The following is a 14,426-nucleotide window of genomic DNA, read 5'->3' on the forward strand; positions in this document are numbered from 1 at the left end:
AAATTCACTACTGACCATCACATAAGATTAATTTGCATATGAGATTAATTTGTGCCCGCAAGCTTCTATTTTACAATAAAAACATCAGCTTTAGCTAATCTAAAAAAGTATTTTCTAAATTTTAATTTTAACATTTATGCATAAAAAATATATTTACATGTATTCGTTATATTCTTTAAATAATTTGTGAAGTTGATGCAAAATATTTTTTCAAAAACACACTTTATCCGATAATATTCAATTTTCAATTAGTTTATAAAATAAAAAATTGTATTTACAAAATTAACTTGCATTTTTCAACATCACTATATATTAATATGGCGTTATTCTGTTTCAGGTGGTTCCAGTATCGCCAGCGTGGTAGCAGGGAGCAAGCCGACGAGATCCTGGGACAAACCTCAATTCGACGATATTGCACCGCGAAACGTCACTGCCATCGTCGGTCAGACGGCGGAGCTGAATTGTTACGTCAAGCATCCGGGCGACCGTGTGGTGAGTACTATTTTCATACTACATTTGCCACGTTGCATCCGTTATTTCTCCCCTGCGTTGTCAGATAAAAGTCCATGGGAATTTTCATCAGTGCTGCACACCAATTTTTCTCAATTTTTCCAACGGCTATTCGATGCTTCTTTTTTAAAGGCGTACAAACGATCGTAATGATTTGGTAACATAAGGGGATTTTATAATGTTATGAGAGAGCGTAAAGATTTAACTACATGATCTAACTACACATTACGTCAAGGTAAAAAAAGCCATCAAGTACACGATGCTGTTCTTCATTCCGTATTGTTTCACACCTTACCACGTCGAGCCGCTACTCCGTGTCACCGTCGATCTCGAAAGCTAATCGCGTTGATTAATGCCGCAAAATTGTTAGTTTGAAAAATGATGGAACACAATTTCTACAGTATAGCTCCCGCATGACGTTAAGTTGTCGTGCTACTTCGAAATACCCGAAACAGAGATCTCAGATTATGGTACACGCTCTTGAGACTCTGTGTATACCAGCGCAAATTGCAGAAACGCACGCTACGGAAAAATCGATCGGGAAGATACGCATAAAGCTTTTCGTCGAGATATAACTCTTTTTTTTAAAACAGCACCGCAAATGGAAATTTTCCTTCAATAATGTCATGTTGTGATCCATTTTTCGATAAATCGCAAAATAATATGTATGATACATTCCCTCGATGCAAAGTAATCAAGTTCTTTTCTATTTCTGCATTTTTAATTTTTACCCGAATATATTACATGCGAGGTATACATATTTGACAAACTTTTATACTGCCATGTAGAATTGAATCATAATTGATATGCTATTTGATTGTACCATTATCGAGTATATTTGCCCTCGAACGATGCAATCGAAAAGACAAACATTTCTATTTAACACGCTTCTACTCTACGTCCACGATAACAAATATTTGTTTTTCTAGCTGCAATTAATACCCGCGCGTAATTGTGAAGTCACGTCGCGATTGCGCGCTTCGCGCGCGATAACTTTGCGCGTGTCGGCGTAGGAAATCTCCTCCAGAAGAACGTTTATCGTTAGGATGCAAATGGGGCAGCGAAACTTTCAAAGTCTCCTCGACAAGCGGACAATAACGCTGCCCTGAGACAGTTCGCCTGTAACTGCAAACAGTTACTGGGGAGGAACTCGCGCGCGATTCAACATGCGGCACACAACACAACGGTGGCGTTTTCACGGGAGTCCGGCCCGCGTGTAGAATGGGCGACACGATAAAAACGCCCGCGGACATTCTTGCTGCGCTGCATTTACAATGGCCAGCAAGAAACGCAGCGAGGAGAGTTCTCTCGGCCTGATTAAATGCAAATCTCGCCGTTATTACAGCGCCCGCGAGCGCAGAAGGCAACGCCGTTCTTTAACGTCGCGCTATTCAATTAACAGCCGTAAGATTATTTAGTTTTAAATCGGTAAATAATAATTAATGCGCGCCGGCTTCGCTGCAAAGCTGGCGCGCTTTTGTCAGACTTTTGCAGGAAAGCGCGATCAATAGATCTCTCTCGCATTCTTTCCCGAAAAAATCTTAATCTTTAAAATGACACATTCATGAGCGAGTTGCAGAGAAATATTTACGGCGTCGCGGTCGTTAAACCTTATCGACTTGCCGCGAATTGTTTTGGGTATTATCTTCGACAAGCATTAACGGGTCGTTAAACTTTAACGACCCCGCACTAGTACTGAAAGTCAAATGTTCAATCCTCGCTTCACAGGAAATTCGAGTTTGGAACACTTGTAGACGGATATCATCATTTAACTTAGTTGCTAATTACTGTTCAAGATTGTACTTATTGTATGTACATTGTACACATTGTTAATAGCGAATATTTTAACCTGACGTAATAGATCTAGATTTTTGGTTATTAGTAGAAAACAAAATTATTGACGTGATAATTGCGTCTCTCTTGTAATATCTGAAATAATATTTTAAGTGTATTCCGGAAATACGTTGGGATCTATTTTTCTTCTTCTTTCTTGTTATGATGAGATATAAAATAAAATATAATTATTTAATGAATCAATTTTGATGATTTTTATCTGTTAAATTCGTTTTTGATAGCGCCATTAAAAGTCATATTTGTAATCTTGAAAAAGAGCCAGTTCTCGTTAGAAATAAATTTCTGATCTCACAAATTTAAATTATTTTTAGTATTTCGTATTTCACCTGACTTTTATTGCAATTTCTATGCAAATTTTAATTTTGCAAGAAATTTACGGAGGCATCCCGAGAGCAAACTTATCGAAACAGTAATTTCGGATGATTCGCATAGTTCAGCAAGAAATGTTTCTTCTTCCGGAACTGTTTGCAAATACAAACGAACATCCCGGGAGTCGGTTATTGTTTGTTCTTGGATACTCCGGGCGCCGACGAGAGCGTTTGTGAATTCGTTTGCATTGTCTCAACCTTGTTACCTGTTTGAAAATGTACGTTCTCTAGGTTCATTAACACTTTGTGCAGCACGGGCGATAATGAAGTGTGTCCTGATGGAATAATTATCTTTGTGTGTAAATGGCGTGGGAGATGTTCGTCCATTTTGTCGCAACAATTTATTGTTTTTTCGTGTTCTCGCTCGATATCGTGCGGCAGTCTGCCTCTCGTATGAATACGTTTATAATATAAAAAACGTCCGGGGCGCGACACGCGAACGGTTTAAAGAGAACAATTATACGTTAATTCGCCAAAATTCATTTCTCAGTTGATCTACGCCAATTACATTATCTGACTTGTGTCAAACCGCGTGATTTCTGGAATATTGTACATTGGGCACCGAGCGAATTCGATATATACGTAAATGTCCGCATAATTATGGGTGTTTATCCGATTTAGCATACGTATACGGCGCGATATCAATATGTACATTAAATCCATTAAAGTTACGTAATGAACAATTGAGGCTCAATGTTTATTTTACACTGCATATTCGCGTATTATTGCATTATGGGGCGTATAATACGATCGCGTCCGTCGCATACGGATACGCGTTATACATTATTAATATCATTCGTTCAATTTTGATCGCGATCATCCGAGAGTTTTGTAACGTTTGAGCAAAATTGTTAGCACACCACTTAATTAACCATTTTCCAATCATAACAAAATACCTATACTTTTTATTTGTCAACTGATATAAGTTAACGTGTTCTCGATTCTACACATTACGGTCGATTAATTTTGTATCAATATTATTCTTCTGCGCATAGAGTTTTAAATAATGTAAGATATTTTATAAAGCTACAATTATTTTTAAAAACTCTAAAAACAGCGTAAAAATCATTGATACAAGATGTTGTTTGGATTGATATAAACTTCGCATACAACGGGCATGATCAATTGTTCGATGCTTTCTGGATACACACAGCAGCTGCAATCTCAACAGGATGGTACGTAACATCGTTATCAGGGAGTTTTATTATTTTGAAACGGAGCAATCGTCCTCTTACTTTAACGCATCATTGAGCATCCTCGACTATCGTAACAAGAGAGACGGTCGTTAAAGTCGCCTTTACTCGCTCCTGAAATTCCCAGGAGTGCCTGCGCCATATTGTGTGCTTGTGTTCATCCGTGTAGCGTACCTATATATGTATATACAAGGTAGCTACAAGGATAAAAACTAGATATTCTTTTTTTCTTAAAGAATAATTCGCCAAAATTATTAGTCGCTATTTAATCTTGTGACAATTAAAATAATCATTTCTTTAATTTGACCTGCAATATCTAAAATATGTCTAAAAGAAAAAAATTACATACAAGAAAAGTATTTTGCTCTGAGAATGTTTAAAGCAACTGAATTATAATTTAAATATTTTGCAATAGATAGCCTTATATATATCTTTTTATAGCTGCTTTCTAGATTTTAAAAAAGACCTCGGTAATTGAGGTAAAACACTCGGTATAAGGTATAAGCGCGTGCGTGTATCCGATGATGGTTGCGCGAAGGCTGTCTTTAATTAGCCAGACCGAAGGGCTTGAGAATAGTAGAAGAAGCAAATTGCGAGGGTGGTTGCCCCCGACTGCACGTTCTCGACGCTGGTAAATGAACCGATCAAGCGTACCCGGCCAAGTGGTTGCCAAGAGAGTATCGGGTCAGATCGCCCGTCACTATGTCGATGATATACATGTCGCACGGCATACATATAGCCAGTCACAAACGTCCCGGAGTAGGTACGCTATGCTATTACATTGGCGAGTGAGGAATAGCTGGGGCGAAGATCAAAGGATAAGTGCAACTACCGAATTAAATAAGCCGACAAACGTGAATACAGGGGGACTAACTTTAGCCAGTCTTGCACACTTATACATGTGATGTTATTGTATATTTAATACATTATATTTAGCTACTGCCATGTATTTTTGAGTGTAACACAACACAATGTTGAACATATATGTAACAAAATATATATATACATAAAATTTATTTTTAAGTTATACGTTAAAAATGCACCGTCTAATGTAAAGGTAATAGATTGCAATACCTAAAAAATATACTTTCCGTTATTATACATGTGAAATATGAATATATTATAAATATATATATCTGAAATTAACATTAAATGTCTAAAGTAATGTTCGATATTAAATATCTCTCGTTTAATTAATAACTGAGAGACAAGTTGGAGAGAAAAGTTGCTAGGAGTAGGTCGCATTTCTCACTGCAGCCAGAACTTGTAGGCGGAACAGCCGGCTTGATTGTAAAATGGATCGGAAGTGATCCGTTTAATCGAGCCCTTCCCATCGCATGTACCATCTGAAATAGTTCGAATGGCTTAGGCTTAATCGTGTATCTGCACACTGCCAAAGTGATATCGTTGAAGGAATTCCGATACATGCTACAAGAGTTAGCGTTTGATTGCGCGAATCGGCTTTGCATTTTCATTAAGCATAATGGATCGTACAGATACGCGAGTGCCTGTGTCACTCTAATCGGTCCTCCCCTTTTTTTGCGCGACGTCATATCTACTTTTCTGTAAAGCGGAAAATGAGCACCTGAAACACTATAATACTCTTCTTTGACGCGATATCGGAGGATTGGCGCAAATTCATTTTAATCGTCAAAAATATGGCCGCCCAAGCTAACGTTTCATCCACTTAGCGGCGGGTATTAAATGATAAATCAGCGGCGGGTATAGGCGAGCATCGTAAACCGATCCGCTTTCCATTTAACAATTTGCACGTTTTACGCGATACCGTATCTCGCTCTTCTCAAAATCAATAAAGTAGGAATGAGTCACGGCGGATACATGCAAAATTCAGCAGAATAAACTGTTTGCTATTTGCAGAGTGCTCCAGAGCAATGCATTGTTTATCTCTGTATAAAATACAACGGTCGTAGTTGTACAAATTTTATATTTGCGTTTTTTTTTATATATTCTGATCGCCGAATAGTGTGGCAATAAATATTTCACGAGAAAGATCGGGGCTGTCATGATAACGTTGAATTTTCCATCTGATCTTTATATTACATTCTTGTTATATAAATGGGAATCTCGATCACGATTTTACAACAAAACTATATTGTAATAGCTCTCTAGATACATCAAGCATAATAATATAGCTATATTATTGGAACAATCGAAACCTCTAAAAACTGGCATCAAATTTTATATTGTAGCAATTTATGGGTTTTTGCTAGCACATTTTTGACGCTTTATCAAACGTAATAGAAAATTCATTTATACATTGTAGCAATTAATAATCCTTCCTATTGTTTCTATAAAACGTACAACCACTTATACCGCGCTTTGTTCGAAAAGCGCACGTTGTATAATCCACCATTATCCTCGGCCACCCTCTTTTCAATCCGTCGCGGACGATTTCGAGCGTGGCCTGGAAAATAAAAGCACATCGCACAATATGCGAGCCGCCCGAAGGTATTTCCCGGCGACACCCTTTCACATCGCGCCGGTAACTCCGATAATTGATTTAGCGGCGGATCAGGAACGTAACACATATAACTGCTCCGTGCGACGGGGCGGCGGCGGGGGGGCGAGGGTTCCGTTTAAACTTAGTTTAATTAAACCGTGGATTTATTGGGCACCGCTTGATACGCGCACACGAAGACACGGCCATACTAGCGAGCGACAAGAGGGTACGTCGGTGTACCTGAGCTGGTAGGGGAGGGTAAAGCGAGATAAAGTATGGGGGGGACGAAGCTGATGGGCGAGAGGGTGGGTCGAGGAGGAAGAGGAGGCACGGTACACGTGTCTACGAGTATCCTCTTCGTCGCTGTGTGAGTGTATACGCCATGCAGACGGGACAAAATCTTCCAAGTGGCCTCGGGAGAAATATTGCGGGGCATCAATTGGGATAATGGCGCGAGTGATCTAAGAAGACTCGGTGAAGAAATCGGTTTTGTGATGTTCCCCCAGCATCCGCTGCACCCACCGGCGATATTTCTCTCCTCGAAAATGTCACGGAATCAGCCAAGATGCATATTCAGCGAAATCGCACTTTAATGAAGGGCGCCGACTACTCCTCGGGACGCGAAATGTACACCGCCAAGGGTGAGCTCGTGGTTTAATTGGGAAGAGAGACGAGACGAAAAGCACTCGGTGCTGTGCGATTCTTGACTTACCTCGCGATGTGTGTGTGTGTGTGTGATTGCTCGGTTATTTTTAATAGTTCTTTTTCCCTCAAATCACATAGGTATATTGTTGCTAAGAAATCATACACATCGGTACCATTTCTTATTCAATTTTCTTTGTAAATTCTTTTACGTCTTAGATTTTCTTAGAGGACTTCGTTAATGACGTTACAGATATATACATCACTTTTGTACTTGTTGAAATGTAAAGAATATCAATAGTTATATGTTTTTATACGTTCCTTTCTATGTATATTTGCGCACGTTTTTCTAAATTTGTTAGCGCAAAATGTTCATTCAAATAGCGAAATACCTTTGTTACGATTTTAATAGCATTTGATAAAATGTCGAAAACACTATTACGTAGGAAGACGTACATATATCGCTGTAATACGATGTTCTTGGGACATTGTGTATTTCGAAAGCCGAGCTTAGTACCGAAACCACTAATATACGCATTTAAGGAGCTGAAATGCATACGTAATTAGATTGCATCCCGTTGAAACGTATCCAATTGCAGGCAACTCATTACACGAAGTAGAATCACAAATACTAATTTCTACTTATTTAAATGCGTTTTAGTTTATAGATTAAATTAGCATTTTCTATTTATAATATGTAATTTATAAAGTATATTATATCAATTATCGATAATTAATGTTTGATTTTATAGCTTTAAAATATAATGTTTAATTTCTTTAAAAAATAAATCTAATTTTATATTCTGCGTATAAATGTTATTATTTTAAATAATGAGGTTACAGAAAATTAATGGAGTAAATTTAAAGTGAAAAATTGTATTTTGCCTTATTATATATCCTTTTAGTAAGAAACTTTATTTAATTACTTTTTTATTATATATACAAAATAATCTTTAATATCTAATAATAATGTCAAACCAATTGAGTTTTATAAAATACATTTTAAATATTTACATTAATTATGTTTTTAAAATTATTCCTTAATATTACAATGTTTGTAAATTCTAATAATCTAAGTATAATTTTCTGGACAATTCCAACGCTTTAATGATCTTTAAGAGATTTGTTTGCGACCACTTGTTTCTTATATCTTCAGGTATTTTCTTTCCCTTCGTTCCCTCGTTCGATAAAGGGAATTTTGATCCTTTGAGTATTTCATCAAGGATCATTATTTACCACGGAAAAATCTTTTTAAAGTTATTACCTCATAAGCTACGAAATTCGGGGAAAATTTAGGGAAGTCCATTGACTTCTAATTTATCACATCCTAGTTTGTAGCTAATTAGCGAGAACCCTTAATGCGCTGTCGAGAAATATGCAAACTGGGCGACAAGCCATCGTTTTTCTTATCGAGGGATTTACTGACATAATTGCGATAAAGCAGCCGTGGAACGATAATACCGGGCAAATGGGCTAACAATAAGTATAGCTTTTATCATTTTGCATCCTTGAGCGAACGCTGACTTGCATTTTCTTTGTCAACTCTTGTCGCGTAAAGACCGCATATAGTTTAACGCTCCGGAAATTTTCATGCATCGATTCGGATTTCTAAAGCGGAATAACGATACGCGATAAATTCGCGTTGAAAGTTATCATCATATAAAACGCATTACGATTAAATTGCGAAAATTTTGCGAAAATGATTTTGCAGCTATTATAGTAACTGTTTCAAAGCAATAATGAAAACGGAAAAGGGAATTTAATATTTCATATTTTCGCATATACCGTATGTATGTGTGCTTTAAATTTGTATTGAAAAGATAAATTAAAATATTTTCCGGGATTGAAAAAAAGGGGGGAAAAATCGCAATCGTCAGCGCGGATACGAAACTCATCCTTCTAATCCCGGTGGAGGCAAGGTGGAGTGTTTGTGGACGAAAGCGTTCTCTAGGATTTCCTCCAGAAGCGTCTTTCGATTACGAACCTCTGTCCTAGAGTTTGCACAGTGGACGAAGGGTCCTGTCCATTACTCGACCGAACCACACCCACTACTACGCCGGTGATTCCCAATAACCCCGACGAAGTGTCGGCCGAACGGGGAATAAAAACCAGTCGCTGCCTCAATACAAAAGACACAAATAACATTATTACACAGAATAGAGAATGTAGGAAAAATATTCGATAAAAATTTGGGATTAACATAATGAGAAGAAGAAAGAATGATTTATGTAATTTTATTTTTATTTTTAATACAATTACAAAGCATAAAATCAAGCTGATGAAAGCAAGAAAATTAATCATACTTGTTCAATTTCGATCCTAACGAAGATAAGTTGAAGAGATTAATTTTGCGGGAAAGATTTCAATCAAGTTGCAATTACTTGACTTGTCCATATGAACGGTACGCAGAGTCAACAACAATGGCTGGCGAGAACAAGTGGGCCGGATTCTCTGTCTTCGATTCAACGGACGCGGAAAAACAACAGCTCGCGGAGAAACGATTGCTTTCAATTACCTTTATCTGTATTTACTGTGACCGACGAAAGGCTGGCCGGATATAATTGGCACTCGTTCCTTGGGGGATTGTCCTCGAACAGACGCGCGGATAGAATTAGCCTGCTCCTGGTGACTGTTTCTAAGTCTTCGTTTGTCGCGAAATTTACTGTGACCGTTACCCTAGATCCGGCAAATTGGACATATCGAAGAAGTTTAAAGTTATTTCCATTTCTTCGCGAGCAGAATGATAGCGATCTTTGTTAACATTAATTGACAATATAATTTGAAAAAATAATTTTTACACAATCTTATTCTTTAATTTATTCTTTTTACAGTCTTTCTTATAAATAAATAAATATATACTTGCATATTAATTGACGTTTGCAAGCATTATCTATTTATTGACTTATTCATATACAGCAAATATTACCTTCTTAATTAAAAGAAGAGCATACCTACAACAGTAGTAAAGATTGCATGATACTTACATAAAAAACTAAATATTGAGTGAGACAAAATATCGAGCTACTTTAAATATTTATGTGAGAATATTCTTAAAAATGTTCTGCATTAATTTGTAAAATTGCAGCGTAAGATCAAAATACCTAGATAAATTTACGCAAGCTTGCTCGTTCGGACAAAATTATCGGAAGAGAATAAAACAGCGTGAAATGTTCGTACGCGTTATTCACATGTTATTGAAAACTATATTAATGAATGACGATCAATCATCTGTCACATCCTTTCAACTGAGGCAACCGCACCAGCATTGCTGACACACCGAGGTTCATTATTCACTGACACATTATTCACACACGATCTATCATATTTTCTCAAAATAACGCGACGTACGGTAAAGTAAAATACAGGAAAGGCAGCGTGATTCCCCTATTTCCTTGCAATCGATAGACAATTCGAATCAATCTGAAGATGCAACCGTGAACAGTATATCCGACTCCGCTTGAGCGCGTCTCGGAGTAGATTCGCGCAAACAAAACGTCAAACGGGTCAGTCAAGAGAACATTCCCCAAAGCTAATTCCGAGAGCGGCCATTAACCACGACGGACACGAACGCCGCGCTTGCCAAGCATCCGACACGAACGAAACACACGAAGTAAACGGCATTATTGAAAGGCGACGCGCGCCGAGATAACGCCTGCCTGTTCCACTGAGAGGACGATGCCACTTAGGGAATTATCCTCCTTAATTAGCCTTATTTACGCTTGCAACGACCAAATGCGGAGTGAAACTACGGAATAATCCTCACGGTTCTCTTGCGTCACTTTGTCTGTGCACAGAGAGACGCCAAAAGCTCTTGTTCGATTGAGCGCGCCTTGCGCCTCTCGGCAATCCTGATATTTGGGAAAACGATACGAACTTTGTGAAATAAATATAAAGTTACACTTTTTCTCTTAATGAAATGTTTGTTTTTATACTTACGTAATATTGAATTTAAATAAGTTTCTTTAAATTTGATTGTAATATTAGATAAGTTTTATATATTATTTAAATTATGGTCGGGCATCATTTTTATATAAAATTCTCAGTAAAATATATAATTAATATCTCATTGAAAAAAGAAACATTGTTTTTATAATTTTTGTAATACGAAGAACTTCTTACATATATAAGTAATTTGTAGTTGTGAGAATTCCATTTATGTGCGCGCTCGAATTATAGCTCGAAAATCTCGAAGTCGGGTCTAATATCAGATCCACGTCCTGAACGTCATTACACCCAATAATCCTTATCTGAAAGTTTCTAGCCCTATCGCATTCTCCGTACTTTAAGAACCATCTCTTAAAAACTTTAGAAAGAAGTCGTTTTCACTCGGTAGCACTTCGATTGGAGCTCTACGGCACGAAATAATTCCCTTTCAGCGTTTTATCGCTCACGCGTCACTAAAATTTCGCCCTAGATTTATCTCGTAGGTTGATTCAAGACACGGCACGGGCCTTCGATCTCGCCCTCGCTCTGTCTTTTTCTCCTTTTTTTTTTTTTATTAATTATTTCGTGCCGCGCGCCGTTGTTATCCCGGACGAAGGCTCGATCTGTCGCAATGTAATCTATTAAGTCGAGTGCAACGAGCTGCACTCTTCCCAATATTGGAGAAGAGCTGCAGCCGGGATAGAAAAAGGCTGGGTTGAGAATGGGGCGGATCGAAGGGGAGAAATGGAGGGAACGACGAAGAATGCAAAAGGGAGCAAAGCGTCGATGACGGTCGATGGTAAAAATGCCTCCTAGCTTTTATCAGCCGGGCGCAGGCATAATTTAAGTGGGAGATTATTAAACGTGAGGTTGCGCGCAAAAAGATCCCGCGGGAGATTATTAAAAGTGAAACGCCATTAACGAAAATAGGAGCCCCCTGGATTTAGGTGCAAATTTAATATGCTTGCAATGTCTTCATTAATAGGATTCCCTCTTAAAGTTAAAGATGCGATTACTGAGTTATAGCGGTTAATCGCATGCCCGTTCACCGCTCTCTCTTTATCCAATCATTTATCTTATCGCAACTATATAATTAATTAGCATTATTATAATATAACAATATGTTTTATTCACAAATTAAAAAGAATTAATTTTTGCAGCTTTGGTTTAGCCGGAATGCATTTTTATTATTTAAAAAAAAAAAACCACACACATTTTTAAAGATGTATATATTGAATTATATTTAAGGAATTGACTTCTATCGCTTTAACTTGCAATAAATTTCATCTGCCAGCTTATTTCAGCTTATTTTTTCCGTGTGTCAGATACAGAACGCTCTAGTAATTGGACGTAATCGAGCGCATTTGAAAGCTTATCGAACGTTCAAACCGTTAACGGTGCTATAGATTCGCAAAAAACGCAGTTACGAATTCATAAAATGTTACGCATCGTATCGTGCGCGAAGCGATCTCGCACGTTTTAAAATTTGCTCGCATCGAGGACCCGTATTTTTGCGCGCAACGCACGATTCACGCACGCCATAAATGGTGTGTAACACAGTTCTCACAATTCGCCGAGAAATCAATGTGCGCGCCCGTAAAACGATCGAAAAAACTTTCCTTTCCCAACAGACAATCGCGGAATCCCGAAATTGTTGACAAATGAGAGAGAGAGGAGCAATATGCGGTCGGTTATTTTATGCAGCATTCGTGTATCTGGAGTAAAATTCGGATTTCATAATTAAGAGATTCCGACAGCAATTTTAAATGTGTTTAAATTAAAATAAAATTCCATGTTAAAAATTACAGACTAATTTATATAGATATTTATAAAGTAAGAGAAATTTCTAAATTTTTATGTTATATGCGCGCTTCGCAATTTATTATTTAATTATATATATGAAAAGCTTATTTTTTTTTGTCGCTCTCTGATTTATTTCTTTCTTACAATCAATCTTATATTGTGTACATCAATCAGAAGAAACAGAACAAGGTACGCGAATTATCTGCCACTCAAAAATGGTTGCCGGTCGTGGGCAAGATAGTCATCAATTCTTCGGGGCGAGATTCGTCATTTCTTAGATTACGGGTAAAGAAAAATGAGATTTACGCTTGATCTCTGCTCGAGTTTTCTCATTACCGTTTTCCCCCGAAACCGCTTCGTAAACTCGCGCGGTTTCTCTTCCCGAGTGCCTGTAATGTACTGTAGCTCGCGTGGAGGGACAGAGAGATATATCGTTAAGCCGGAAACGGGGGAATGCCGACCATTGTTGTTGGGCAACGTTTGTGCAAAACGTTATGCGATACCGGCTGACGAAGTAAGAAGAGATTGGGCACATCAACGGGGTAGCCTGGCCTAATAGTGCACCTCTCGCTATCTGTGTCCTTTGTTGCGGCGTCTTAGTCTAATGACACGGCATTATCTGGCATCCACGGGACGCGCATTCAGATACAGAAAAATTCCTTGATGGAAATTCGATATGAGAGCGAAACAGAAAATCCCGGATAACGCGCATGAATGCGATATTTATAAGCAGCGCGCAATTTTCTTATGGACGTAACAGTATCTCCGGTTTGGATACTTGCCGATGCACATTCGACTATCTCGTCCACATTTTATAAAATCAACGAAGGATACGGTTTGGATACGCTTCCGATGCGCTTGCATTTCGTTTATTTTTGTTTTGGATATTCGCGTTTTCATTTCTAGAAAAGGATTAAAGAAAGGTAGTGCGCGTTTACGTTTGTTGCGTGCTGAAGTTACATTTTTTGCTTGAAACAATTTTTTTATACAACCGAAAACATTTCAGCGACCCCGGGAAAGAGCATCGGCCAAATGTGTCAATATGAATTTGCGCATATAAATTAATACGTATTAGCTGCTTTTTACTATCTGCCGTATCTACCAACCGCCCTTTATCCAGCAAGTCTGAATCACTGTTATAATGCGAATGTTAAAAGAGCAAAATAGGACGGCTACAAATCTGCCATGAAAAAAATTTATCGATAAGCACGAAATCCGATTATCAGCGTGAAAACAAACATTTAATAAAAGCATTCCAGCACGGACGGCGGGCTTTGTAATAACACGAACATACTCCGCTTCTATTTTGACATTGCGTTCTCTGTCTTCCCTTTAATTACTGCAATCTCGTTACAGTTTACATAACGTGTTGGTATTATCTGTTATTACACGAGATATCTGTTAAATTTTATGAAATTTTGGCAATATTAAATATGTTGTAATTATGAATAAATATGTATATAATTATGAAAAAAATACTCGAAAATTTTTACAGCTTTGAAAATTTTGTGGATCTGACTGTGCCGTGTCATCGAAAACATTCAGAGATATTTATGAGATATTCACGATAGTTTATGTCCTAGAGTAAAGAGCAATATTTGGTTTCCAGTCTTCGGCCTGCTTTTCACGGAAAATAATAATTTATGTCTCGGTAATTTACGAGCAACACGG

The 14,426-nt window shown here is 37.7% G+C and overlaps 1 protein-coding gene across 8 annotated transcripts in view; it reads left to right on the forward strand.

Moving 5' to 3' along the window:
- LOC139812652 (protein amalgam) overlaps positions 1 to 14,426 on the forward strand; it is a 294,458-nt gene that overhangs the window by 174,394 nt on the left and 105,638 nt on the right. For all 8 annotated transcript variants that reach the window (XM_071777647.1, XM_071777646.1, XM_071777648.1 and 5 more), the window contains one exon: positions 338 to 492. In XM_071777647.1, the coding sequence (XP_071633748.1) occupies positions 338 to 492 (155 nt within the window). The remainder of the gene's footprint in view (positions 1 to 337; positions 493 to 14,426) is intronic.

Source organism: Temnothorax longispinosus, chromosome 5, assembly GCF_030848805.1.
Source record: "Temnothorax longispinosus isolate EJ_2023e chromosome 5, Tlon_JGU_v1, whole genome shotgun sequence".
Classification (NCBI taxonomy): domain Eukaryota; kingdom Metazoa; phylum Arthropoda; class Insecta; order Hymenoptera; family Formicidae; genus Temnothorax; species Temnothorax longispinosus.